The 26,218-nt window shown below is 46.1% G+C and overlaps 1 protein-coding gene across 1 annotated transcript in view; it reads left to right on the forward strand.

The window, feature by feature from the left end:
• The window catches only part of GNG4 (G protein subunit gamma 4), a 47,723-nt gene extending 38,400 nt beyond the window's left edge, over positions 1-9,323 (forward strand). Inside the window, exon 4 of the mRNA XM_047825789.1 lies at positions 8,972-9,323. Coding sequence (XP_047681745.1) covers positions 8,972-9,100 — 129 coding nt within the window. The 3' untranslated portion in view covers positions 9,101-9,323. The remainder of the gene's footprint in view (positions 1-8,971) is intronic.
• Positions 9,324-26,218: the final 16,895 nt, after the last annotated feature.

Raw genomic sequence — 26,218 nt, forward strand, 5'->3', positions numbered from 1 at the left:
TTGTTTTGTTTTTAGTATAGTTAACACACAATATTACATTACTTTCAGGTGTACAAAACGGTGACTCAGTTTCTCTATATGTGATGTCATTTCACACAAATGTAGCTACCATCTGTCACCACATAGTACTGTTACAGTATCATTAACTATGTTCCCTCCCCCATGCCTTTTATTCCCTGGACTTAGTCATTCCATAACCGGAAGCCTGTATTTCCCACTCGCCTTCACCCATTTTGCCCCCCTTCCCCTCCGGTAACCCATCAGTTTGTTCTTTATATTTATAGGTGTGATAGTTTTTGTTTGTTTATTCTTTTGTGTACTTAGGTTCCACATAGGAGTGAAATCTTGTGGTGTTCATCTTTTTTCAGACTGACTTAGTTCTCTGACATAATGCCCGCTAAGTCCACCCATGTTGTCACAAATGGCACGATCTCATCTTTTTATTTGGCTGAGCAATATGCCATTTGTATGTATCTATACTTATCTATACCACATCTTCCTTATCCCCTTGTCTATCGATGGACATTCGGGTTGCTTCCATATCTTGATTATTGTAAGACTGTCGATGTTTTTAATCTTTGATGAAATCCATTGTCATCCATCAGCTGTGAAGCAAAGAAGTCAGAGGCTTTCGATGGTCGAGGGGAAAGTGATAACACTCTTCCAGAAGGATAGTTTGGAATACGTATCAAAATGTTCATTGTGTCTATCTTGACCCAGTATTCTCCCTTCTAGGAATTTACCCAGAGACAATCTCGCAAATAATGATGGGAAGTAAGAATTTCATCAGAGCACTATGTACAGTGTCAACAAATTATAATTTTTGACTGTCCATCAGTAGGGACTGGTTAAGTAAGTTACATAGAGACAATGCTCCACTATAATTATAAACAACGACAGACATCTGTGTGTACGGAGTGACAAACAGCATGTTACAGAACAGCATCTGAAATTGCATGTGAAGGCTGAATAGTAAGATACCTAAAAAGATGTTCACCAGAGCGCTGTCACCAAGTGGCGGTTGACTTTTGCTTCCAGCTTTGAGGATTTTTGAGGATTTTGCTTCCAGCAAATAAGGATTATTATTGTAAAGATAATAAAGCGGTTTCAAAATTAAATTTCTTGGTAGGACTCACCCCTTCCCCAGAGATGCTACCACACCCCCAGGACCCAGTTACACACTCCCTCCTCTGAATTTATTACCATTGGTTTCATATGATGCTATGTGAAGGGGGCAGAGGGTGCCATGGGAGGTGACCACATAGTGACCGTAAATGGAAAGGGAAACCCTTTCTGTTCTTTCTGCCTAGGTCCTCTCCACCATACCATCAACGTAAGCAACTTATGTGTTGACCCAGGAGGTTGCTTTTTACTCCTGTAAATTAAATTAAACAAATGTGATTGCATGCATGCTGTTCATTTTGTATACAATCTGTATCTTCCTCCTTATTCCCTTAGGCACCAATAGCCAAATGCAAAATAGGGCCATATTTTCATGTAAACACACTGCATAAAAATTATAAATGATATTCCAAATTTAAGTGTAAATTAGGCTGTGGTTATCTTTTCTACTGGTTTCTCCCATCAGTGTGGATAATCCAGAGCTATTTAATAGAACCGAATAGTAAGTAAGTGTCCAGGCTTGCTGAGACATTTCTGTTGGGCAATCAGCCTTTTTGGCTCTTGCTCCACATTTGTATTTGAGCCAGAGTTTTTCCTCATAGTCCTTCTAACAGGTAAGTATTTCACATGTCTTTTTTTTTTTTTTTTTAAGCTTCTTTATTTTTGAGAGAGAGCGTGAGCTGGGGAGGGGCAGAAAGAGAGGGTGACACAGAACCTGAAGCAGGCTCCAGGCTCTGAGCTGTCAGCCCGGAGCCCGACGTGGGGCTCGAACTCACTGACTGCGGGATCGTGATGAGTTGAAGCCAGACCCTTAACCGACTGAGCCACCCAGGCGCCCCACGTCTTTCACGTGTCTTACCCTTATTTTTTTTTTTCTAGAACTGCCTAGGAGTCATGACAGTGCTGCTGGCTTGTGAGTTCTTTTAAAAGAACAAAATGTGTTCTTTATGGTTCCATTTTTTCCCCAAGATAAAACACATACGGCTGAGTTATCCACAGCCAAAAGAGAAAATTCTAAAGCGAAAGCCAGTCATCGTTAAAACAGAAGATGAGCGGGGCTCAAATATCACAGTGTTCCCTGTGGAAAATGGAAAAAGAGCAAAATCAGGGAGCCCATCGTGTTCTCATAGGTCACTGACAGCTGATTCACAGGGTCCAGAGAAAGTCCAGGGAAGGGATATGATTAAGATGATAAAAGATGTGAAGGTTGAAAGAATGACATTTCTAAAAGAAAATAAATACAAATGATGCCCTATGACCCAGCCAGAAGTCAAGGCAGTGCTTACCAGTTTTGCCTTTCCCGTGTGCCTCGTCTGAACCCTGGTGGTGCCCCTCCGTTGCCCCACTGTCTGCTAGTTTAACAATGAGCCTTTCCTTTGCTGTCTCCTCCTCTCCCAGACACGTCCACGGATCTCCCCCGGACCGCCTTACACGGTAACTTTCTACCATCAGATTTAGAAATCAATTCAAAGAGAGGGGGGGGGTGGTGTGTGAATGAGCAGCTCTAGAACAGCCATCAGATCAAGGGAGGAAAATCTTTGACTTAAAACAAAGAGAAGAACATTAAATAGTAGAACAAGAAGGCAAAAGGTGTCTTTTGAAAAAGACAAAAGACGCTTCCTGTTGGAGAGGATTCAGGGTCGGGGCACTGTGGGTATCAAATTGCCCCAATAATTTCGGAGAAACCTCCACATGTCTGCTTCTCAGGGCCCTCCCAGGAAGTAGCCAGATGATCAATGAAGTAAGAGCCCACCGTGCGTATAACAGCATCCATTCTTTCACTGAGTCACAAGCCAGCAGGTAATGCTATCCCCATTTACAGGAGTGAAAACTGAGTGCCAGGGTGTTTCTCTTGCCCGGAATGACACAGCTCATTAGAGCAGAGCGCAGCTCCGTCAGAGAGGTCGTTTCTTGACTCACAACCCAGTCCTTTTTCTAGAAGAGATGCCGCTGGCTTTCTAGAACCCCTAGAGCCTAGAATCTACTTGTTACATTCGTCTTTCACCTCTAAGTAAGTCACAGAAACCTCTTCAGTGACTCACTGGTTCCCATCACCAAATAAATTCCTCTTGTGGTGAACTCACAAAATGGTTGAATTATGGTTTCCTTTCTGGAAAATCGGGATATGTCAAAACTGAGAGGTAGTCGGAGTCATATAGGACGTGTACCAACCTCTTTCAAGGGGCGCCCGGGTGGCTCAGTCAGTTAGGCGTCCAACTTTGGCTCAGGTCATGATCTCACGGCTGGGGAGTTCGAGCCCCGCATCCGGCTCTGTGCTGACAGCTCAGAGCCTAGAGCCTGGAACCTTCTTTGGATTCTGTGTCTCCCTTTCTCTCTGCCCTTCCCCTGCTCATGCTCTGTCTCTCTCTGTCCCTCTCAAAACTGAATAAACATTAAAGATTTTTAAAAATAAAATAAAACTCTCGTTCAAGCATCTTGGATTTACCTCTCAATATACAGTCAACTTTTCATGTGGAGGAAAAAAAAAACAGCTTTATGCTGATAATAGTAAACAGCAGCTAATCCAATATTATGAACATTGGACTTCAGAATTCAGAGAGGGCCTCTCTGTTATATTATTCATGTGTTCACACATACATCTTCTACTCCCTCTGGTATCCTCCAGGTATACCCTTACCCATCCCCAACTAGCTGCTATATCTGTGGCCTAGGACCCAGCGATAGTGTTGCCTATAATGAAATGGATCAACACAAGCCACTGGAAGCCAAATACCTTAGTCAGCTCATGCTGCTATAACAAAGCACCATAGACCCAGTGGCTTAAACAAAGAAATTCATTTCTCACTGCTCTGCAAGCTGGGAAGTCCGAGATCAGGCTGCCTGCATGGTCAGGTTCTGGTGGGAGTTCTCTCCCTGGTTTATAGACGGCCACCTCCATGCTGTGACTTTACATGGCAGGTAGAGAGAGATCTCTCTCATGTCTCTTCTTATAAGGGTGCTAATCCCCTTCACACAAGGGTTCAACCCTCATGACCTAATTACCTCCCAGAGGCCCCACCTCTAAATACAATTACATTGAGATCGAGGCTTCCACGTTTGGACTGGGGGGGGGGGGGGGGACACAGACATTCCATTCACAGCATCATAATATGGAAATTTCTTGAGTGTGTGCTTGGGAACCGGTGTGTTGATCCCAAATACTTCCCAACATTAGAAGAAAGACGAGGATTCACCCTGCGGTGTTTGTTCAGACTTTAGAGGTGAGGTATAGAATGTCCCAAGGGTTCCACTAGGGAAAACAGGCACATGATTTCTTCTATTGGGAGTGTGCACCAAGTTTGACCTTGTCAAAGATACTGTTGCTCCATGGGGGCTGCAACCTGGCTGTGCCCTCGACAATTAATCCTGCTTTGTTTCCTTGGGGTGGAGGGAGGAACAGGCAGAGCCAGTCAAAGAGGCTTGAAATTGATTCCAAGTAGTATTGTTAAATAGACCAGGACTGCTGAGAACTAGGTGTGAGTGCTCCGCTTTGGATGCAAAGGATAAATGCAGTGGGTGTCACAGGCAGAATAGTAATTATGTCATCTGTCTTGTCGAAGAATTTGACTATAGTAATTGCAACATTTTCTCCCATCATTGAAGCTTGTAATTATAGTGCAACTAACAGGATTATGTGCTAACTTGGGCTGTTTTAATCACCTCTTTTACTCTGAAATGCAATGGCAAAATTCCACAGTTGTTCCCAGGCTGCCGATTCTTTTCAACATCTGTTGTCTTATAACAGTTCGGTACGAAGGAGGCAGAGATGCTGTGGGCATTTCATAATAGAGGACTTTAGGTAAAGCAGACGTGAGGCTTGACGAGAAAGCATAAACAGCAAGGGAGTTTTCAATTTCCAACCCAAATAAAATTTTCTCTTTGAAAGCAAATCATTTGGGGTTTTTTTGTTTCAAAGATGGCAGATGTTTTATGCAATTTGGCAATGGCTGCAGCCCATACTTGATATGCGTTGAAGGAAACTTTCAGCTATAAAAATCAACCTAGGACTGATTAAGAAAACCCTCCCGCTCAACCTAATGCGCAGGTTGGGGTTAATTAATGCCTAGATATTAAGCTGTGTGTCACGATGTCACCTTTCACGTGTAAGGCTCATTAAGATGCTCGTTACGTATGTTTATCTTTCCAGAGATCCCATAACAAACTCAAGGGTTATCCAAATACTTTGTTTATACAGGAATAAAGGCACATTGGACACTGTGTGAAATACGGGGGCTGATGGCTGAGGTAGAAACCTCCCTTGATTCTTCCCTTGTAACATTCTTTTAGAGTGTTGTTTCAACAAAACGAGGGCTTCTAGGATATTAATATTACATGGAACCGACCCAGATCCACACATCTGGTCCGAAAGTGGGCGCTCACTACTTAGCTCCAATACAGGCTACATTCCATATTCGTTCCTGTTGTACAGATGCCCAGAGAGGACTCTGCCGTCCGGAGGAGTGTAGTTATAACTCAGCAAGTGCATTTGTGATCCTAAAACAACAGCAGCAAAAGGAGGCAATCGAAGAACAGCCTGTTTTCCTGAAAGGAACATTGGGGAATAAGTGCAACATCACCTTTAGAGGTGATAGAAAAATCCCTAGATTAGATCTGCTTAAAACTAGCAAGGCCAGACATAAACAACTTAGTTGTCAGGGTGGTGTAGACAAGGAGCTGTGTGGCAGCAGATAAAATGATAGGAGACGGGAACATGGCCCAGCCCCATCTCTCCCTCACCCAGCTGTCCTACAAAGCCTCATTTTTTTTAACTGAACTATAGCTGAGGTACAATGTTAGATCAGTTTCAGGTATGGAACGGATTCGACAATTCTATACATTACAAAATACCACAATAAGTGTTATTATCATCTGTCACCATACAGTGTTATTAAAATATTATTTGTATTCTCTGTGCTGTACTTTTCATCCCTGTGACTAGTTTATAACTGGAAGCTGGTACCTCCAAAGTTACATGTGTGGGGCCCCTTCCCCCAATGCCTTGGACAGATAGACTGGTTAACTATGCAGCAGCCCCCAGCGAGGCGCCCCCTTGCGGTCGCTTTCTGGAAATTCGACTATTCCCATTTACCCAGGAAGGATGTTGACAAACATCTGAACAAGTATGATCCAGGGGAAGGAAGCTGTGATTATAATTTAGCAGGCTAGCTTCAGGCCAGCTGGATCGTGTCGTTAAAAGGTAAATGGAGGCACGGTCAAGGTTTTCAAGCGTTTGTTTGAGCATACATCGATTCAAATGAGGCAGCACAAACCAAAGTGAGTAGGAGTGCTCAACCCACAGGAGCTGGGGCAAGGTTTCATAGAGAAGATGCTGAAGCAAAGCAAATAAATTGTTTGGTCATGTGGGTTCCCAGATAGCTGGTCTCCAGGGAGAGTGTGCTGGCCCAGTGGAACATTCCAGTCCACTTGGCAGTTACAGTTTGATTATCAATCAGGGGGCTACTGTGGCATAAAAATTCTGTGGCCAGACAGCTTAGCTTCAAATTCTGGCTTTCTCGGGGCACCTGGCTGGCTCAGTCAGTTAAGTGTCCGACTTCGGCTCAGGTCGCGATCTCAAGGTTTGGGAGTTCAAGCCCTGCGTCAGAGCCTGGAGCCTGCTTCCAATTCTGTGTCTTCCTCGCTCTCTGCCCCTCCTCCGCTCATGATCTGTGTGTGTGTCTCTCTCTCTCAAAAAATGAATAAATATTAAAAAAAATTCTAGCTTTCTCTCCAAGGGACCTTGGCCAAATTTTTTAACTCTTGTGCCTCAGTTTTCTCATCTGTGAAGTGGCTTTAAGAATATTACTTAAGGGACACCAGGTTGGCTCTGTCCGTTAAGCATCTTATTCTTGATCTCAGCTCAGGTCATGATCTCACGTTCCATGAGTTCAAGCCCCGCACTGGGCTCTGTGCTGACATCGTGGAGCCTGCTTGGGATCCTCTCCCTCTCTCTCTGCCCCTCCCCTGCTCTCGCTGTCTCTCTCAAAATAGATAGACAGTTTTTTAAAAAGAAGAAGAATTTCTGGAAAAAATTGGAAGCTAGGTCAGTTTTAAAAATCCGTAGGGAATGTATGTGGCTTGTATACGCTGGAGGCTCTAAAACATTTTTTTCACTCATTTGTGGAATGTTTTTAACATTCTACAGAAGATTAAGACCTTGAATGTACGGAAAGGACCTCATCTGCCTGCTGTATACTTACCCCGCCTGTAGCCCATAATAAGCACTTGCGGGCGGAACCACGTAATTGGCAGGAGGCATTAATGCACAGGCCGTTCATCTGCCCAGCACGTGACCCAGACCTTGGGTGAAATGAGCTGGGAACTTCATCTTCCTGTTAGCCAGTGTATCTCAGCCCTCTGCCGCCTCCCACTTGTCTCGTCCTCGAAAACCCCTGGGCTTGAACGAGGGGGATAGTTCAGTGCGCAACTGCCTCGTGTCAGCAGGGCTTCAGGGAAGAGTGGAAGGAACGGAGGCCAGGGAGCATTCTGGTCAACAGCAACTCCCTGCACAGGGGAGTGGCCGCTGTGAGTTAAAATGTGTGCTTAGAACTGCTAGGAATTTACCCAAGGGACACAGAAGTGCTGATGCATAGGGGCATTTGTACCCCAATGTTTATAGCAGCACTTTCAACAATAGCCAAATGATGGAAAGAGCCTAAATGTCCATCAACTGACAAACGGATAAAGAAGATGTGGTTTATATACATAATGGAATACTACTTGGCAATGAGAAAATGAAATCTGGCCATTTGCAGCAACGTGGATGGAACTGGAGGGTATTACAGTAAGTGAAATAAGTCAGGCAGAGAAAGACAGATATTATATGTTTTCACTCATATGTGGATCTTGAGAAACTTAACAGAAGACTGGGGCGGGGGGGGGGGGGTAGGGGGAAAAAAAAGTTACAGAGAGGGAAGGAGGAAAACCATAAGAGACTCTTAAATACTGAGAACAAACTGGGGGCTGATGGGGGGTGGGGGAGAGGAGAAAGTGGGTGATGGCCATGGAGGAGGGCACCTGTGGGGATGAGCACTGGGTGTTGTATGGAAACCAATTTGACAATAAATTATATATAAAAAGATAATAAGATAAAATAAAATGTGTGCTTAGAGGGGCGCCTGGGTGGCTCAGTCAGTTAAGCATCCTGCATCTTGATTTTGGCTCAGGTCGTGATCTCACGGTTCATAAGTTCGAGCCCCGTGTCTGGCTCTGCACTGAATGCATGGGGCCTGCTTGGGATGCTCTCGCTCTCTGTCTCTCTGTCTCTCTGTCTCTCTGTCTCTCTCTCTCTACCTACCCCTCCCCCACTCGTGCTCTCCCTCTCTCTTTCTCTCTCAAAAATAAATAAACAAGAAAAGTGCACTTAGAGTACATAACTTATGTGTGTGATACAAAATATGCTAATAACATGTGTTCTGTTGAGTATGAAGTGACTCACTACGTGGTCATGAGAGGGGAATTGCAATCAAACAATTCACAATAATAATACTGAATACAATCCCACTGGCCTGCCCAGGGCCAGCACTCGGCTTTACCCGCCTAGAAGTGGATTAGCAGAGTAATGAGAAGCTAGCGGCCTGGGGACTCCACTCATCACGCAGTGGAGAACAGAACAGGGGTGTCTGGACCTTCCCTGCTGGCTCCTCCTTCCTCTCTGGAGGTTGATCCGCCATCCCTGGGCCACATCTCTTTCCCCGAAGGCACATTTGAAACCCGGTCTCCTCTGGGTTTGCACAGACCCCGTCTCTCCGGGTCGGGAACGGCCTGTCCTTGGGCTGGTCCACTCGGCCGCCTCTGCACCGGACCCGCGGGAGCTGGCCCCTAACCGACACCTGTGCTGTGTCCCCCGCAGGTCTCCCAGGCAGCTGCCGACCTCCTGGCCTACTGCGAAGCCCACGTACGCGAAGACCCTCTCATCATACCAGTGCCTGCGTCAGAAAACCCCTTCCGAGAGAAGAAGTTCTTTTGTACCATTCTCTGACTCCGTTCGTTATGAAGCGTCTCCTTGTGCATCAGGAAACTCCCCGGTAGAGCCCGCATGTTCTTAGCGTTGGGGGTTCCAGTCACCCCCGTCCCCGGCCTCTCTTCATCGGTTTTCTTCTCTGCGTTCAATGTCACTACTTCTTGCCCTTCTCGTGTTATTTGCGTCATCGGCAAAGAAAAGCGACGTTTTTGTAACAAATAACAAATAAGTATGGGTTTAAGGGTTGCGTTTCTTTCTAAACAGCAACTCCCGTATTTAAATACATCAAGCTAATACATTGTACATTCAATACTACAGTATTTATTGAATAAGATAATTTATCGAAAAGAAAAACCGTACTTGGCAATCCCCCCTTCACAAATAATTCACTATCCAATGAGAGCAGTTTGACCAACTAGGACACATGGGTAAATGTTCCTCTCTCTTTTCATCCACCAGCTCTATGTTCCCTGCTTTTCCGTCCTCCTGTTAGGAAGGAAATGACCCACAGCGTCAAAGGGTTTCCCTCATATGTGTCTCACTGGGACCGTGTGGCCCGAACCCCGATGGGGACGCAGGTCCCCATTTCCCCCTGATTATCACGGGCCACTTGGGAGGTGGGCTTGCTACGAATGTGGACACCGGGTGAATATTGCAGCAAGGTTAACTGTCAATGTGCCCCAGCTGGGCCAGCCAGGGGCACCGGCTCCCTTCTCCATGGGCCACCCCTTCCTGCTCCCCTTTTCTGGCTCCTCCTCAGTCGTTCTAACACGGGCTGCACGGGGCCCCGCGGAGTTTCACCAGGGTGGCCCAGCACAGTGATCCGCAGGGACAGCAGCTCACTAACGCGCTGTCCGCTGATCTGAGCGTTGACACGTATTCACTTATTCCGTCCTCCGGCAATCCGTAAGACGCCACGAGGGCATGTCTGTTTTACAGAGAGGAACACGGAGGCACGGACAGATTCTGTGCTTTCCCCAAGGCGATCGTTAGTAAGCAGGAACACGGGGGCTTGAGCCTGGCCCCAGGGCTCCCTGAACCCTCGAGCCACGCTGCCTTTTGGCTCCACCCGTCTGCGGGTAAACAGGCCTGCAGAGCGCCTGTACCACAGGCTGTGCGGCACCTTCGCCGGGCCCACTCTGCAGCAACACCTGTCCCCCCATCTTTGCCAGGAGGAGGCATGTGGGTGCACGTAGCTTACGGACGATGATAGATATGCGGATGCTCCAGCGGCAGGCCGGACGGCTCTTGGTTTTTCTGAGTCAAACTTGCAGACCCCGCCTGAAACAAAAATGACAGAGGAGAATAAACCATGGGGATAGAGAGCTCCTTGTCCAAGTTTGTGAGGCTCCTCTTGTGTAGAAACTGCCTCACTCCCTGGCGCTGACAGCAGCTGGCTGTGTGATGCGGGGCAAGCCGCTGTGTGCCTGGAAGGTTCTGACCTGCTAATCGGGGATAACGGTCATTGCTCCTCCTGCCTTTCTGTCTGGGAGGGCACGGAGAGGTGCTCCATGGATGGACGCTCTGATGTATCATTTAAATAAATTACTAAATGCCACAATGTAATAGTGGCAGGAAAGCAGGGCTTCAACGAGGCCCCGGTTCGGCCGGAGGAATACTGTCAAATTGCCCACAAAAAGCCAAATATAATTTCAGATCAGTGAATAACTTGCCACCTTGCAAATGGCTTTAGTGCATTTTTATTCTTCGCTTCTTTTCCTGAGAGCTGCTCTTTATTTCACTAAAGCTCACTCACACAACTAGTGAGGTCAGAAGCTGTGTGCTCAGACTGTGCGGAGTTGTATGCCGTGTGTGATAAGACTTCAAACCCTTCTGTATCTCGGTTTACGACCAGGATCTCTTTATTCCGTGGTCCATGTCAACATCATTAACCTGATAAAGCAAAGCACAATTCATAAAAGCGCATCAGAGAAACCGAGAAAGTGGGGCAGCACGGAGGCTGGCTAAATCAGGTCAGGAAGAAAACTGTGCTTCTAGGCTTCCTCTGAACTTTCTCTCCTTTGTGTTTAACTTTCACTGTCTCTCCTTTGTCCCCCTTTGTCCTTTTCCTCCTCTTCCTTACCCTCCTCCGCGAGATGCTTTTTTGTCTTTGTACTCACACCTTTTCCTCCCAAACTTGCGGCAGTGTGGGTGGTTTGTCCCCTGTCCCTTCTAAAGTGTCCCTGAACTCAGTGCCATCTTCCTAAAGGCAAGGTCATGCACGTCAAGGTCAGGTCAGGCTTTGAGGCAAGGTCAGGCTAGGAGATACACAAACATGTGAATGAGCCCTTCGCCCCGCTAGCAGTCACCGGGGAGTGAACAAAAGGGGGTGCCTCTGCAGTGGACAGTTGTCACTTTGTGATCGCAGTCCGGCCGGCATCTGACCTCCTTTCCTATAGGGGGAGATCACCCCCTACACATAAACTTAGTGGGGTGCAGTAGAACTCCCGTTCACTGTGGATGCTGGAGGGGGGACGTCTTCCCTGTCTCTCAGGGGCACCCCCTTTCCAGCACCAGACTGGCCAGGGAGGGGCCAGTGACCTGACGCGAACTGCTAGGACTCCTTTGCCTGGGCCTATAAGCTCAGAGCAAATGGCACAGCAGTGAAAAGATGCTGAGATTCATTTTATGGGATCTGCGGTGGTCCAGCAGGGAGGCATCCAGGACGGGCAGGGATTCTGTGCCCACTGCTAACAGTGTCCAGGGATGGCAGAGTCCTGAGTAGACCATTCCTGCTCCATTGCTTGGTCCCACAAGCTGTCTCGCGCCCCTCCCCCCACATCCTTCTAGGTCCCCTTTCTAGCTCCTTTCTAGCCTCCAAGCTCCATCCAGTAAATTTCTTATTCCTCCATGAAATAGCCTGGGTTGGATGTACCGAACCTATGATCTAAAAACCCCATATGTCAAGGGCAAAACCCAGCGAGCTGATCTATGCTGTTGCAAGTAGGGGACTATTAATTACTCTTTGGGGGATGGGAACCAGAAGGAGCACAAGGGGAGCTTCTTGGGATGTTCTGTTCCTTGACCTGGTTGCTGGTGACCTGGGTGTGTCCGGTGTGTGAAAATTCTTCGAGCTGTACCCTTCTGATTGTGCGCTTTTCTGCACGTATGTTACACTTCAATAAAAACTTAGTTTTTGTGGCTAGCAATCAATCCTACTGGGTTCTTTTGTTTTGTTTCGTTTTTTGACACTTCGCTCAACTTTTTACTCCTCTTTAGGTAGAACATCATTAATGGAGCATTTACGAGTGTATTTGACAACATTTTGAAATTTGAAATACGTCTAATCCGCAGCTATCTGGCCAGAGAACCGGCTTTCAGCAGAAGGCAGATGGTTCCTTGGCAGTAAGACGTTCGAGTGCCATGCTGTGCCAGCCGTGTCTTTTGGGAAAACAGTGAGGAATCCCGCTGAGAATTCCCACTTGGATCAGCCTCTCTGTAAATGAGGCCGGTGACGTCCCTCCCGGCCCCTCCTGCCTCCTGACCATCAGGAGTGAATGCAGGGGGTGGCCGGCCACAAAACCCTATTCTCAAACACCACCTCTGAAGGAAGGAACGGCAACAAAGGCACCAGCTGGCCCCACGACAATGGTGCATCTTCCAAACGCAGCCCCTGGCCGCCCACCCCGTAGACACACGGAGACAAACATGGACTTTTCAACTGGGCTCCCGCTTCAAGGTCCCCTTCCCAGCCTCTGATTGCTTCTGAGGGTCCCCCAGCGCTGTCTCCTTTGCTCCCAGCTACCACGTGGCCAGTGTCCTTGCAGAGAGTGAACGTTGAATCCCAGGGTGATCACAGACTGGCTTCGCGCTGGGACTCCCGCTACACGAGTCAAGACATCTTCCCGTTGATTCTGAACTCCAGCCCCCACGGAACACAATGCTGAGTCCAGGAATTGTCAGCAGCCTCCCTCCGAGGAAGCCACGGGAGGGGCGCAGACCAAGGTCGAAGGAATTTTGTTCTGGTGACTCTTCAAACTCAAGATGAAAATAATAATAATAATAATGGCAATAACTAACATTTTGACCTGGAAAGAATAGGGACCATGGAGATAGCTCAGACTATTTATTCACACTCCCATTTCCTTCAGCTCTTCAGGATGTTGGGAAGATGCCAGATCACGGGTATCTTTTATGGAGGACCAGAACGAGGCTCCCTACCCTGACCCGGGAGCTTCGTCCCCTGGGGGCCATGCCGCTTGGCCCTCCCCGGGTTGCACAGCCAGTAGTGGACCATAAACTAGGCGTGTGCCCAGGTTCAGTGTTTCTGGAGATAAGCGTGGATGAGCCAGTGTCAACCCCCATGGGTCAGAACCGAACATCCCATCCGGGTTCTGATAAAACCCTTACACCTGATTCTGTTTTAGCTGTAAGTCACTAGTACTAACTTTTAAAATTTTCAAGCCCATGTATGGTAATTAACCACACACCGATGTTACTCTAACCGCTTACCTTCAAGGATTCTCATTTGAAGGAGTGGCCTCTATCAGCCCAGCCTGCCCTGGCCTCCAGTAATTCCCCAGAGTGGCTTTCACACCTCACTCCCCCTCCAAACCCTGTGCTCATCCACACTGGCCATTATTGAAGCCTACCTCACCAACCCTGATCCCTGCTGCCACAGGGCCTTTGCACCTGCTGCTAACTCTGCCTAGTACACCCTTCACTCCTCCCTTTGCCAGGTCTACTTACTTTTTAGATCTCAGCTTGAACATCAGCGAGGGTTCAAGCTTTCCTGACCCCTCCGACCAAGTCAACGGTGTTTATAGGTTCTTACTGCACTGTGGAGCTCTCCATACAGCGCTTTTTTTTTTTTTTTACATTTTTATATGTGATCACTCTGCCCATCTGCTTCCCCAGCTACACTGTAAACTCCGTGAGGGAAGGGCGTTTATTCACAGGTAGCCCAGCACCTACCATATCCGCTGACACATGAGAGGCACTCCATAAGCATTATCTACATAAATGCATGCAAGTCCCTGCTAGTCGTTTCTCGACACCAAGTGCTTCTCTTTCAGGGTTCTCCAGAAACTGCTAACTCCTGAAAGAACCCTCCGAAGACCCCGTGAAACAGAACCCAAGGGAGGGAGGGAGGAAAGCCGTTATTTGTTGAGTGTTTACATCTGCCAGGCACCAAGCCAAGGAGTTCACTTTTTAATCCTCTTAACCACGGTGTTGTGAGATTTACTGCCCTTATTCTGTACATGTCTATTCCTCATATGTATTTGAGGAAGCTTAGTTCAAATGAAGGAACTTGCCCAAAGTCAGACAAGTTCTAAGGGGCTGAATTTGATCCCAGTCAGTGCCCCTGACTTAACACCTCCATACTTCTGCCTGGAGTCAAACCAAAAGCCTCAGAGACAAGTCTCCAGCTCCTCCATCCCACATTAGAAAAGATACATAAAAGTTTGGGACACTTGGGTGGTTGAGTCGGTTAAGCATCCGACTCTCGGTTGCGGCTCAGGTCACGATCTCACAGTTTCATGAGTTTGAGCCCCCCATCGGGCTCCATGCTGACAATGCAGAGCCTGCTTGGGATTCTCTCTCTCTCTCCCTCTCTCTCTCTCTCTGCCTCTCCCGCACTTGTGCTGTCTGTGTCTCTCTCAAAATAAAAAATAAAATAAAAGCTACTAGGAAACCATGAAGCATACTCTTGACTTTATGGAATGGTCATGCTTTCTGGCTGTTTAAAAACCATACAGCGCCTGCATGCTGAAAAGGCACCCTCACCCTGCACAGCTAAAGCGGGTTCCATTGTGGTAATTAAGGTCAGGGTAGGGCTGCTGCTGGGTCAGCAAAGAAAGAAGGCTTGAGGAGGAAGGAAACATTGTTTCGTGAACCACGAAGGTCACCTTGGTCAATTTAGTTCACTCCTAATACCCATTGTTTGGAGTAGGGGGTATTTAAGTGTTTCAGTGAGAAAAGCAACCTATTATTAACCATGGCCAGGTGCGTGTACAAGTATTCATTGTCTGACTTTTCTTTCCAAGTTATTTGGTAAAATTCTTATCATTTACTTGGAGCTTTTACATTTTTTATTATACTTTCTTTTTCGCTTTTAAGTTAGACTTCATTCAACTCAAGAATAAGCCAATCCTTAGGGCAGAATAAAAGAAACCATTGTCCCTGATGACGTCAGTGCTTTGCAGCTGACACTGCTCTTCCACTACCTGTTTTCTGATCAAGTAACTTGCTTCATCTGAGCCCTTTCTGGTCTCTGACACTGGAAGTACGGATCCACAACGGCACATCTTGCTTTGGTGAAAATGACATAGGAACCAGACAATGCAAGAAGAAACGAGGGGCCCGCTTGGTAGACAAGTCATGATCAGGCCAGGAGTTATTTTAGGAGATTTAAAAAAAAAAAAAAAGCAAAACAAAACAAAAACAGAGTACTGAGGAACCTGACTCTGGAGTCAGAGGGACTCGGGTTCAAATCCTGGCTCTGTCACTTACTAGCCCTGCCGTTGCTCCGAGCTCTCATTCCCTCTAGTGAACGGAAGATAACACCACTCGTGAGCGTTCAGTGAGATAGCATGACTAGTTAGCATTGTCTGGAATGCAATACATGCTCAACAAATAGGGGACTAAACTACATTTACCCTGTTCACAATTATTGTGGAAACAAGACCAGACAGAGACTCGGAATTTACAATAAGACTGTCATTTACAATAATGCTTTGAAAGAAAGAGAAGGTAAAAACTTATCAGCCTGTAACTGGGCATCCATTACATTCCAAAACTTTAACACATCAAAATTATAAGTTTTTTTTTTTTTAAGTTTATTTATTTATTTTGAGAGAGAGAGAGAGCATGAGACAGGAAGGGGCAGAGAGAGAATTCCAAGCAGGCTCCATGCTGTCAGCACAGAGCCCGATGTGGGGCTCAATCCCATGAATGGTGAGATCGTGACCTGAGCCAAAAAATCAAGAGTCAGACACTTCACCAACTGAGCCACGCAGGCACCCTGGCTGGTATGTATGTATGTATTTATTTATTTATAGAAAGAGAGAAAGAGAGCATGAGTGACCAGGGGAAAGTCAGAGAGAGAGGGAGACACAGAATCCCAAGCAGGCTCTGAAAGGGCGGGCCTATGCCAGCCGACTCCATCTTGTTCTGTGTCCTTCACCTAGACCACGCCTCCTCCCTTTGAGTGACCTCCCGCTCACCCATTCAAGCTTCCTGATCAAAACACGCCACTTCCCCAGCCAATCGGCTGCCCCTAGACCCCTATAAAACCTTTGTGCTTTTGAAACTCGCTCTCTTTCCCTGGTATCTCACCGCTGCATCGGTGCAGGTAGGGGATTGAGCTCGAGCTAGCTCGAATAAAGGCTCTTTGCTTTTGCATCGGACTCGGCTCCCTAGTGGTCTTTGGGGATCACGAATTCTGGGCATAACAGCTCCATTCTGTCAGCACAGAGCCTGAGGTGGGGCTCGAACTCACAAACCATGAGGTCATGACCTGAGCCAAGATTAAGAGTGAGACACTTAACCAACTGAGCCACCTGAGTGCCCCTATAGGCTGCTTAATACACGAAAACAACCAAGGACTTGCACATTCCAGAAACTGCTTTATGGGGCAGAGACCTCGTGATATGCAGGGAAGGCAGGCCCTCAGCGTAACCAGCAGTGCGGAGGGTGGTCAGGTCTGTTGGTGTAAGTTTACAAACTTTCAGATTGCTGTTTGAAAGGGTGATGGTAACATTCATTTGAAGGAGGTCAAAGTATTTGTCTGGTAAAACACTCAGAGTCTCGGAAGGGATCCCAGTATTCACCCAAGGAAGTGAACCGTTAAGGGCTCTCTGGAACTTTACTTTGTAACTACTACTAAGAAGGGCTGTCTTTTTGTGGTGAGCTGTTTTCTCTCCATCTGTTATCTTCCTCTGGCAATTTTGAATGAATGCACACTGGACTAAGATACCAAAGGCTGGGCCCATACTTCGTGATGCCATGTCCCCATGGAGTTGTAGCTCGAGCTATGCTAGCCTGGAGTGCCCACCTGCCCCATGGGGCCTGTCCACCTGTCCATCTGCCCCAGCCTGATGGCGGGGAAGGGATGGCTGTTAGGGAACTTGGCAGTGTCCATGCACAAATTACTTAACTGATGTTATGGACTGAATTGTGTCTCCTGGAAATTCATATGCTGAAGGGCTAACCCCCGGGACCTCAGAATGTGGCTGTATTTGGTGATGGGGTCTTTATAGAGGTAATCAAGATAAAATGAGGTCTTTAAAAGGGACCTAATCCAACATGATGGTGTCCTTCTATGAGGAGATTAGGACATAGACACACACACAGAGGGGATGACCCTGGGAAGACACAGGGAGAAGGTGGCCATCTGCAAGTCAAAGAGAACAACCTCAGAAGGAACCAAACCCACCGACATCTTGATTTTGGATTTCTATCCTACAGAAGTGTGAGAAAATAAATGTCCGTTGTTTAAGCCACCCAGTCTGTGATGCTTTGCTATGGCAACCCACCTCCTAAGCACTTTGCAAGTCCTCTTAACCTGTGAGTAGGATTAAAACCATTTTAAAGGTGGCAGAATGAGGCACAAAGATATCGAGTGACCAAGCGACTTGCCAAAGTCACCTGACAGGAACAGGCAAGGCTGGGACCCGGGCAGTCTAATGCCAGAGTGCCTGCTCTTAACCACTCTGCCCTGCCGCCCCTTGGGGCAGGTGGGAAGTAGTCGATACTTAGGGATCCGGTGAAAATAGTGGGCAGCTGAACAGGGAACCAGAGGCATGGGGGGGGGGGGGGGAGGCACTTGGCAGGTGATGCTGAAGAATCCCAGTGGGTGGTCAGTCATCATGGGGGACAGGAGACATGGGGATGGGGGACCCGCAAAACTTCGTAGCTGGAACAAAGCCACAGGACGGGGTCACAGGGCCAAGCCCCAGTCGTGACGGGCCTGGCTAGAGCAAGATCCGAAACCATGGGATCTCTGGAGAACTAGAATGTGCCATAAAGAATTGGGGTGGAGACAATCGTAGACCCCTAATCCTGCAAACTGGGACATACAATAGGCAGGAGAACTCAAGCCTGGAAACTCTGGGGCAGAAGCGTCGTGAGCAGAGCAGGTAGTGGGCAGTGTCCGGAACATCACCGTCTCAGCCAGGTTATGGGTACCACTTTCCGAGTCAGCCTTATCGGGAAGAGTGGGGACAAAACTCCTCAGGTGTGGCCAAGGGTACATGAGCACGGATTGCAACTGACCGTATGGGACTCAGGAAACCCACTCAGGAGGCTGGAAGAAGCAGGAGCAGGGAAGAGTGGGGGAAAATTCCATGGGGCAGCCCCAGTATTCTCTGGGGATGTCCTTTCCTGCCTGAGAAGGAGGCAGTATCCATTTTCCTGACACTTGTCGCTGACACTGAGCGCAACCCCACTGATGGAGAAAGGCTTGCAAAAGGTTCTCAGCTGCAAGGGGCAGATTTCCCAGAAGCAAAGTATTCGTTGATATCGGAGCATCTTGAAAGAGAAGGAGCTTCAATGGCGTGGGGTTCCAACTCAATGTTCCTTGGAACAGCGTTGTCTTCCTACATGTTGGCATCAGCCATTTTTTAAAATATTTTTTTAATGTTTATTTTTGAAAGAGAGAGAGAGTGAGCAGAGGAGGGGCAGAGAGAGAAAGAGAGAGAGAAGCCCAAGCAGCCTCCCTACTTCAAACACAGAGCCCGACGCGGGGCTCGAACCCACAAACCATGAGATCCTGACCTGAGCCCAAGTCAAGAGTTGGATGCTTAACCGACTGAGTCACCCAGGCGCCCCATCATCTGCCATTTTTTAAACATCATACAAGCAGACTATTTTTGTTTTGTTGTGTTTTCTGAAGAGGACAGTCATTTGAAGGGATGAACTTCTAAATATCTTGGTTGAAGCGTTCTCCTGTACAACGTGTCCTGGGTGCAGAATCTGTCCTGATTTTGTTATGAACAACTATGCATTAATAACACTTTTCTTAGTGGGGAAAATGGGTGATGGGCATTGAGGAGGGCACTTGTTGGGATGAGTACCGGGTGTTGTATGTAAACCAATTTGACTATAAATTATATTCACAAAGAAATCATGACAGAAAGAAAGAGAAAGAAAAAAGCATTAAAACATTTTTCTAAAATAATTTTTAGAATATTTTAGAGTATTTTTCTAAAATAAATTTTTCTGGGGCGCCTGGGTGGCGCAGTCGGTTAAGCGTCCGACTTCAGCCAGGTCACGATCTCGCGGTCCGTGAGTTCGAGCCCCGCGTCGGGCTCTGGGCTGATGGCTCAGAGCCTGGAGCCTGTTTCTGATTCTGTGTCTCCCTCTCTCTCTGCCCCTCCCCCGTTCATGCTCTGTCTTTCTCTGTCTCAAAAATAAATAAATGTTAAAAAAAAAAAAAAAATTTAAAATAAATTTTTCTTCCTACGACTGTTAACGCTGATAAAGCTAGATTGAGATATATATACATGTTCCATTAATCATGAAGACTAGTAGAAAATAAGGCCCCCAAACCTACTGGGGATAAATGAGGGACTCATTTAAGAAAACATTGCGTTTAGGATGTGAATCATGCATCAGTTTCAAGCTGTCAGCACAGAGCCTGGAGCCTGCTTTGGTTTCTGTGTTTTCCTTTTTCCCTGTCCCTCCCCTGCTCGTGTTCTTTCTCTCTGTCTCTCAAAAATAAATAAACATTAAAAAGGGTTTATTTTAATTTAAAGTCAGGCACTTAATTAAAAAAAGAAAAAAACATTTAAAAAATTAAAAATTAAAAGTTAAAAAAAAGAAAGAAAACATTGAGTTTAAGCTTTACCAGCATAACATTTATATTTAAATACACACAAAGAATAAATTCACAGATGATCAAGATAAATTCATTAACAATCAGATATATATATATATATACATAATATTTTTTAAACTATCCAGCAAGTTTTTTGACAATTGATATAGTGTATTTTTAAATGAAAAAGAAAACCTCGCCATTGAATATTATTATTATTTGTGTCTGCAATGTCTAATTTCTCACATTGTTCCACTAACCATACTATATAGCTAAAATACATTTTATACAATATAGGTTTTTTTAAAGTAATTAATTAAAGTAATTAATATAAAAAGTGTGAGCGATTTTTCAATATGGCATTTGTATCTTAACTGGTGAGTGTTTGAGTATAATTTTCTACTTAAATAATATTTTTAAATTCCATTGTAGTTAACGTACGGGTGAACAATATGGTGATTCAGCGCGATGAATGTGCTCCGTAATCTCCTCACCTATTTCACCCATCCCCCCACCCCACCTCCCCTCCGGTGACCATCTGTTTGTTTTCCATAGTTAAGAGTGGGTTTTTTTGGCTTGTCTCTTCTTGTCTTTGTTTGTTTGTTTTGTTTCTTAAATTCCTCGTATGAGTGAAGTCATATGGTATTTGTCTTTCTCCGGCTGACTTGTTTCACTTACATTATACTCTCTAGATCCATTCATGTTGTTATAAATGGCAAGATTTCATTATTTTTATGCCTAACATTCCTAACATTCCACTGGAATGCCTAACATTCCATATATATATATATATATATATATATATATATGTTTATATCCCATCTTCCTTATCCATTCATCTATCAATGGACCCATGGGCTCTTCCATAATTCGGCTATTGTAAATAATGCTGCAATAAACATAGGGGTGCATATATCTTCTCAAATTAGAGTTTTGTGTTCTTTGGGTAAATATCCAGTAGTGGGGCCTAATATGTGATCTATTCTGGAGATTGTTCTGTGGGCACTTGAAAAGAATGTATTCTGCTGTTTTAGGATGGAATGTTCTGAATATATCTGTCAGATCCATCTGGTCTAATGTGTCATTCAATGCTACTGTTTCCTTGTTGATTTTCTGTTTAGATCATTGTTACAGCCCCCTATTGTTATTGTATTATGATCGATTAGTTTCTTTACGTTTGTTATGAACTGTTTTGTGTATGTTGCGTGCATATACTTACAATGATCATATCTGCTTGTTGGATTGTTCCCTTTACGATTATGTGCTGTCTTTCTTTGTCTCTTGTTATGGTCTTTTATTTTGAAAGTATATTTTGTCTTATATGAGTATGCTACCCTGGCTTTCGTTTCACTTCCATTTGCATGATAGATGCTTTTCCATCCTTTCACTTCCAATCTGCATGTCTTTAGGTCTGAAATGTGTCTCTTAGAAGCGGCATGTAGGTGGGTGTTGCCTTTTTAAAAAAAATATCTATTTCGAGAGAGCGCGAGAGCGCACACACATGTGGGGGGGGGATGCAAGCGGGGGATGGGCAGAGGAAGAGAGAGAGAGAATCCCAAGGAGGCTCCACTCACAGCACAGAGCGTGATGTGGGGCTCGATCTCACGAACTGTGAGATCATGACCTGAGCGGAAGTCAAGCGTCCAATGCTCAACTGGCTGAGCCACCCAAGTGCCCCTGGGTCTTGCTTTTTTATCCATTTCATCACTGCCATGTCTTTTGATGGGAGTGCTTAGTCTACTTACATTCAAAGTAATTATTAAGAGGTATGTGTTTATGGCCATTTTGGTTGCTTTCTGGTTGTTTTGGAATTCTTTTCTGTTCCTTTCTTCTTTTGCTTTCTTCTCTCATGATTTGCAAGTTTTCTTTAGTGATAGACTTGGGTTCCTTTCTCTTTTTTGGCATATATCTGTGACTGGTTTTTGATTTGTGCTTACCATTAGGTCTGTATATAACATCTCACACCAGAAGCAGTCCATATGAAGTTGATCCTGGCTCAAGTTTGAACCCATTCTTTACTTCTCTCCCCCCACATTTTAGTTATATGGTGTCACAGTGTACATAGACTGATGTGGATGTTATCTAGTTGTATCTGTGAGATGACGTAAGCTTAGGGTCTTCCTTCTCCCCAGAATCTCTATATGTTATATTTTTAGCACTCAGGTGACAGCAATATGTTACCAATTTATTTGCTCACCAAAGCCTTTATTTTTTTAAGAATTATCTAGGAGGGTGGAGCACCTGGGTGGCTCAGTCGGTTGAGTGTCCAACTTCAACTCAGGTCATGATCTCACGGTTCGTGGGTTCAAGCCCCACGCTGGGCTCTGTGCTGACAGCTCAGATCCTGGAGCTGCTTCAGATTCTGTGTCTCCCTCTCTCTCTGTCCCTCCCCCATTCGTGCTCTCTCTCTCTCTCTCAAATAAATAAAACATTTTTAAAAAAGAATTATCTAGGAGGGCATGAGGTTTTTTTTTTTTAATGTTTATTTACTTCGAGAGAGAGAGAGAGAGCCAGAGAGGGGCAGACACAGAGGGAGAGAGAGCATCCCAAGCAGGCTCTGTGCTGACAGCACAGAGCCCGATGAGAGGCTCAGTCCCACAAACCATGAGATCATGACCTGAAATCAAGAGTTGGACACTTCCCCAGCTGAGCCACCCAGGCGCCCCTCACCAAAGTCTTTAAACTGCACGTCATTTGTGTGAATTTTCAGCACGTTTTACTTCAACATAGCTATTTAATTTTTTAGGACATGTTTGTTTACTGAGTTACCAAATGCTATAATAAACTATCTTTACAGTCTTTGCCTTAATTGGGAGACAAAGAATAGCTATTCCAGAAATGAAACTCTTTCTAACATCTAGCCAAATGAAATGTGTATAGCAAAAGTAATCAGGGCTAAATTTAGAAGCATTCTAATTTTGTAATATATGCGTCATCACTGTCTGCCTCATAAACAACATCAGATCACACATTTCCTATCAATTATGAGCTAGTTGTTTTAAGGCCTTAATTAGTCTAAGTGATTTTTAAAAATGGCATTACCAGTGTATCTGTTGGATCTGGCTGATCTGGTGTTTAAAGTCATGGCAGAAAGGGGCACACGAAGCAGAAAGACTTTGGACCATAAAAATGGGAGAAGCACCAAGAGCAGGTCACAATTACTGAGCATTCAGCATGCACAAGTAAGCATATTTAACTTAACTCCCCCAGAATTTTCCATGAGGTATGCACTATTATGACTCCTATTTTATAGATAGGGAAACAACTGGGTTAGGGAAGGGGGCAGATACCAATCTGCAGCATTTGCCAATTTCCGTGTTGTAGCTATTCCTCTCAAGGCCAATTTCAAGTTCATCAATAGGCTTGCAAAATTCCTGAAAGTTTAAGGCCGATCAAGTCACTGACTCAAGTTCACAGAACACAATCGGTAAATACGAGAGCTGTGATTTGAACCCAGGAGGTCTGACTTTAGAGCCCATGTTCCCAACTGCTATGTCATCCAAGAATCCAAGAGGGTTGGAATCCAAGAGGGCTGCACCTGTGCAAGGGTCATGGTCAGGAGCAGACAAGTGTCCAAGTGCTTTAACATGAGACCTCAGTAAGAAAGGGGAAGAAAAAGTAACTTGCAGAATATAATGAACTCTCAGAGGAAGAAAAATTAACAAAATTTAACAGCTCTTAATTTTGAAGGGATGCTCTCTCTCTCTCTCTCTCTCTCTTTTTTTTTTTTTTTTTGATAAAAATGTCCTGTTTCAGAGAGATCCTCAGGTGGTAGAACAGACAATAAAGCTGCATTTATTTAGTGAAGTCCCCACAAATTCCTTCAAGCTCCAAGAAACAGGACAGAATCTGCAACAGCAGCACTCTGCAGACACATGCCCGGGCAGCGCTTTGGAAATTCTTTCTTTTTTTAATTTTTTTAACGTTTATTTATTTTTGAGAGGTGGATCACAAGGTGGGGGGGAGGGAGGGGCAGAGAGAGACACACACACACACAGAATCCAAAGCAGGCTCCAGACTCTGAACTGTCAGCGCAGAGCTGATGCGGGGCTCAAACCCACAAATCGTGAGATCATGACCTGAGCTGAAGTTGGCCACTTAACCGACTGAGCCACCCAGGCGCCCCTTGAAATTCCTTCTTGGACAGCACCCACTCCTCTTCATTCCTGTCAGAGGTTTATGCATAGAATATCTTGAGAAACCTAAAAAACAGCGTTTCCCCAAATCAATTTATGCAGTGCATCATATATTCACATTTTATTTACTACCTACTATGCATTTTGCACCTTGGCACTTGAAGGATAAAAATCAAATTCCTTTTCTCTATGAGTTTCAGCGCAAAGACTGTTGAGTCCATAGGTGCACAGGGGAGCATAGTCAGGGCTGTCCCAGGGGGTGTGGGATCAGTGGGCAACACATACAAGAGATCAAGATCCCCGTCTTAAGGAGTTAGGAAGACAAGATTGTCTACACTGAGACTCAGAAGTAGATTCAGATTTTGTGAGGCCCAAGACTTACACAACTTGGGGGCCCTGCTTAAAAAAAGGAATACCAGGTTACAAAATTAGGTATGAAGGCTTAGCACAGACCCTGAAGCTTAAGCTTTGTTAGTTTCGTGGTAAATGCTCCATTTCTGCTAAGACTTGAAAAGTACGTGGAACTGGCCATCAGAAAGAACTATAGGGACGGAGAGCAGGACTTGACAAAGGCAGGGGGGAAAAAAGCTTGGGAGAGAAGGTCTGGGAGCCTTAGGCAGCTCTGGAGTCCTGGACAAGGAGTTAGAAGTGGAGAGAAGTAGCAAAGGGCAGGCTGGAGAGGGTGATGATGATGAGGGTCCTGCTAAACTGACCTAGGGAGTTTGAACTTTTTGGAAGGGCAATAGGGAGGCATAGAAGGTTTGGGGAAGGAGTGTGACATCATCTGATTTGCATTCAGTCCAGAGCGGTCCTGCTGTCTGCCTCCTCCCTCCCGTCTGTATAAAAAACTGCCCCCCCCAAATATTGAGGAGGTTGATTGCAGAGTCTGTGACCTGTTTAGCTTTGAAACCCACCAAGTGAGTACTGTTAAGGAAAGAAAATAGTCATGATACTTGTTGAAGAGATAAGGCAGATTTTATTCAAGGTAGAGGGAGGGGGGATAGGACCCAGGGCAATGGGATCTTGCAGTGGCTCAGACACATCGGGCTCTACTCCCTACAGCACGCGCAAGTGGGGATGCACAGCCGAGGAGCAGGTTGGGGGACAGTGGATGGAAATTACTGAGAGGAAACAACAGGGGTAAGCAGATTCTTGCTGAGGGCCAGCGGGGTGAAGAGCCCTCATCTGGGGGTGGGGAGGATCAGTTATGGAAGGCGATCAGATAACGAGGGTGGGGTGTCCTGGATAAACTGATTTAGTTGGATTCTTGCTGAAATGGGACAACGCAGACACAACGGGAGGTCCAAAAATCAGGCGTCGTCGAAAACCTGTCCAGGGGAGCCGGAGCAGAGTGGGATCACTGAGAGCATCTTTGTCAGGGCAAAAAAGGGAGCAACCTCCGAGCAAGGAAGGACCCTGGCTGGCACACGTGGCCGTGCAGGTGACCCGAGGAGCCTCTTCCCAGGAGGCAATGGGCGGGTGGCAAGCGGAGAGAGAAAAAAAATCAAAGCACCCACCACCTTCTTCCAGGGTTTCCACCTGTTGCGCAGGCGCGGCCAGGTGGGGCAGGCGGCGTGAGGCTGGTGGCATCGGCGCATGCGCGGGGCTTCCTGATGCCACTCCCACCTGCCTCGGCGAGGGGCAGCCTGCCCCGTGGTCTTGCGGTTCCCGGGGCTCCAGGTGGAGCCCAGTGCGAGCAAGTCAGAGGCGGCCCCCTGAGCAAGGTGGGCCAGCCAAAGAGGGTAGTTTAAGGGGGCTCAGCGGAGATTCCAAAACAAGATCTGCAAGGCCTTGAAAGCAGCAGAGAAGCGGAAAGAACGGGAGGTAGGAGCGAGTACCCAGCCTGGGGAACACTGAGCCGTGACTTCTTTGTCTGTGTGTGTGTGTGTGTGTGTGTGTGTGTGTGTGCGTGTGTGTGTGTGTGTGCGCGCGTGTTAGAAAACATAACATAAATCGACCCTCTTAACAATTTTTAAGTATACAATACAGTTTTGTTGATTGCATGCATTATTGTACAAAACTTCTCTAGAACTTTCTCATCCCACGTGACTACAGTTCTATACTCCCATCTCCCCCACCCCAGCCCCTCGACCATCATTTTACTTTCTTTTTTTTTTTTTTAATTGTTTTTAATGCTTGTGGGGTTTTTTTGAGAAAGAGAAAGAGACTGTGAGCAGGGAAGGGGCAGAGAGAGAGGGAGACACGGAATCTGAAGCAGGCTCCAGGCTCTGAGCTGTCAGC

This window comes from Prionailurus viverrinus, chromosome D2 (assembly GCF_022837055.1).
Source record: "Prionailurus viverrinus isolate Anna chromosome D2, UM_Priviv_1.0, whole genome shotgun sequence".
Classification (NCBI taxonomy): Eukaryota; Metazoa; Chordata; class Mammalia; order Carnivora; family Felidae; genus Prionailurus; species Prionailurus viverrinus.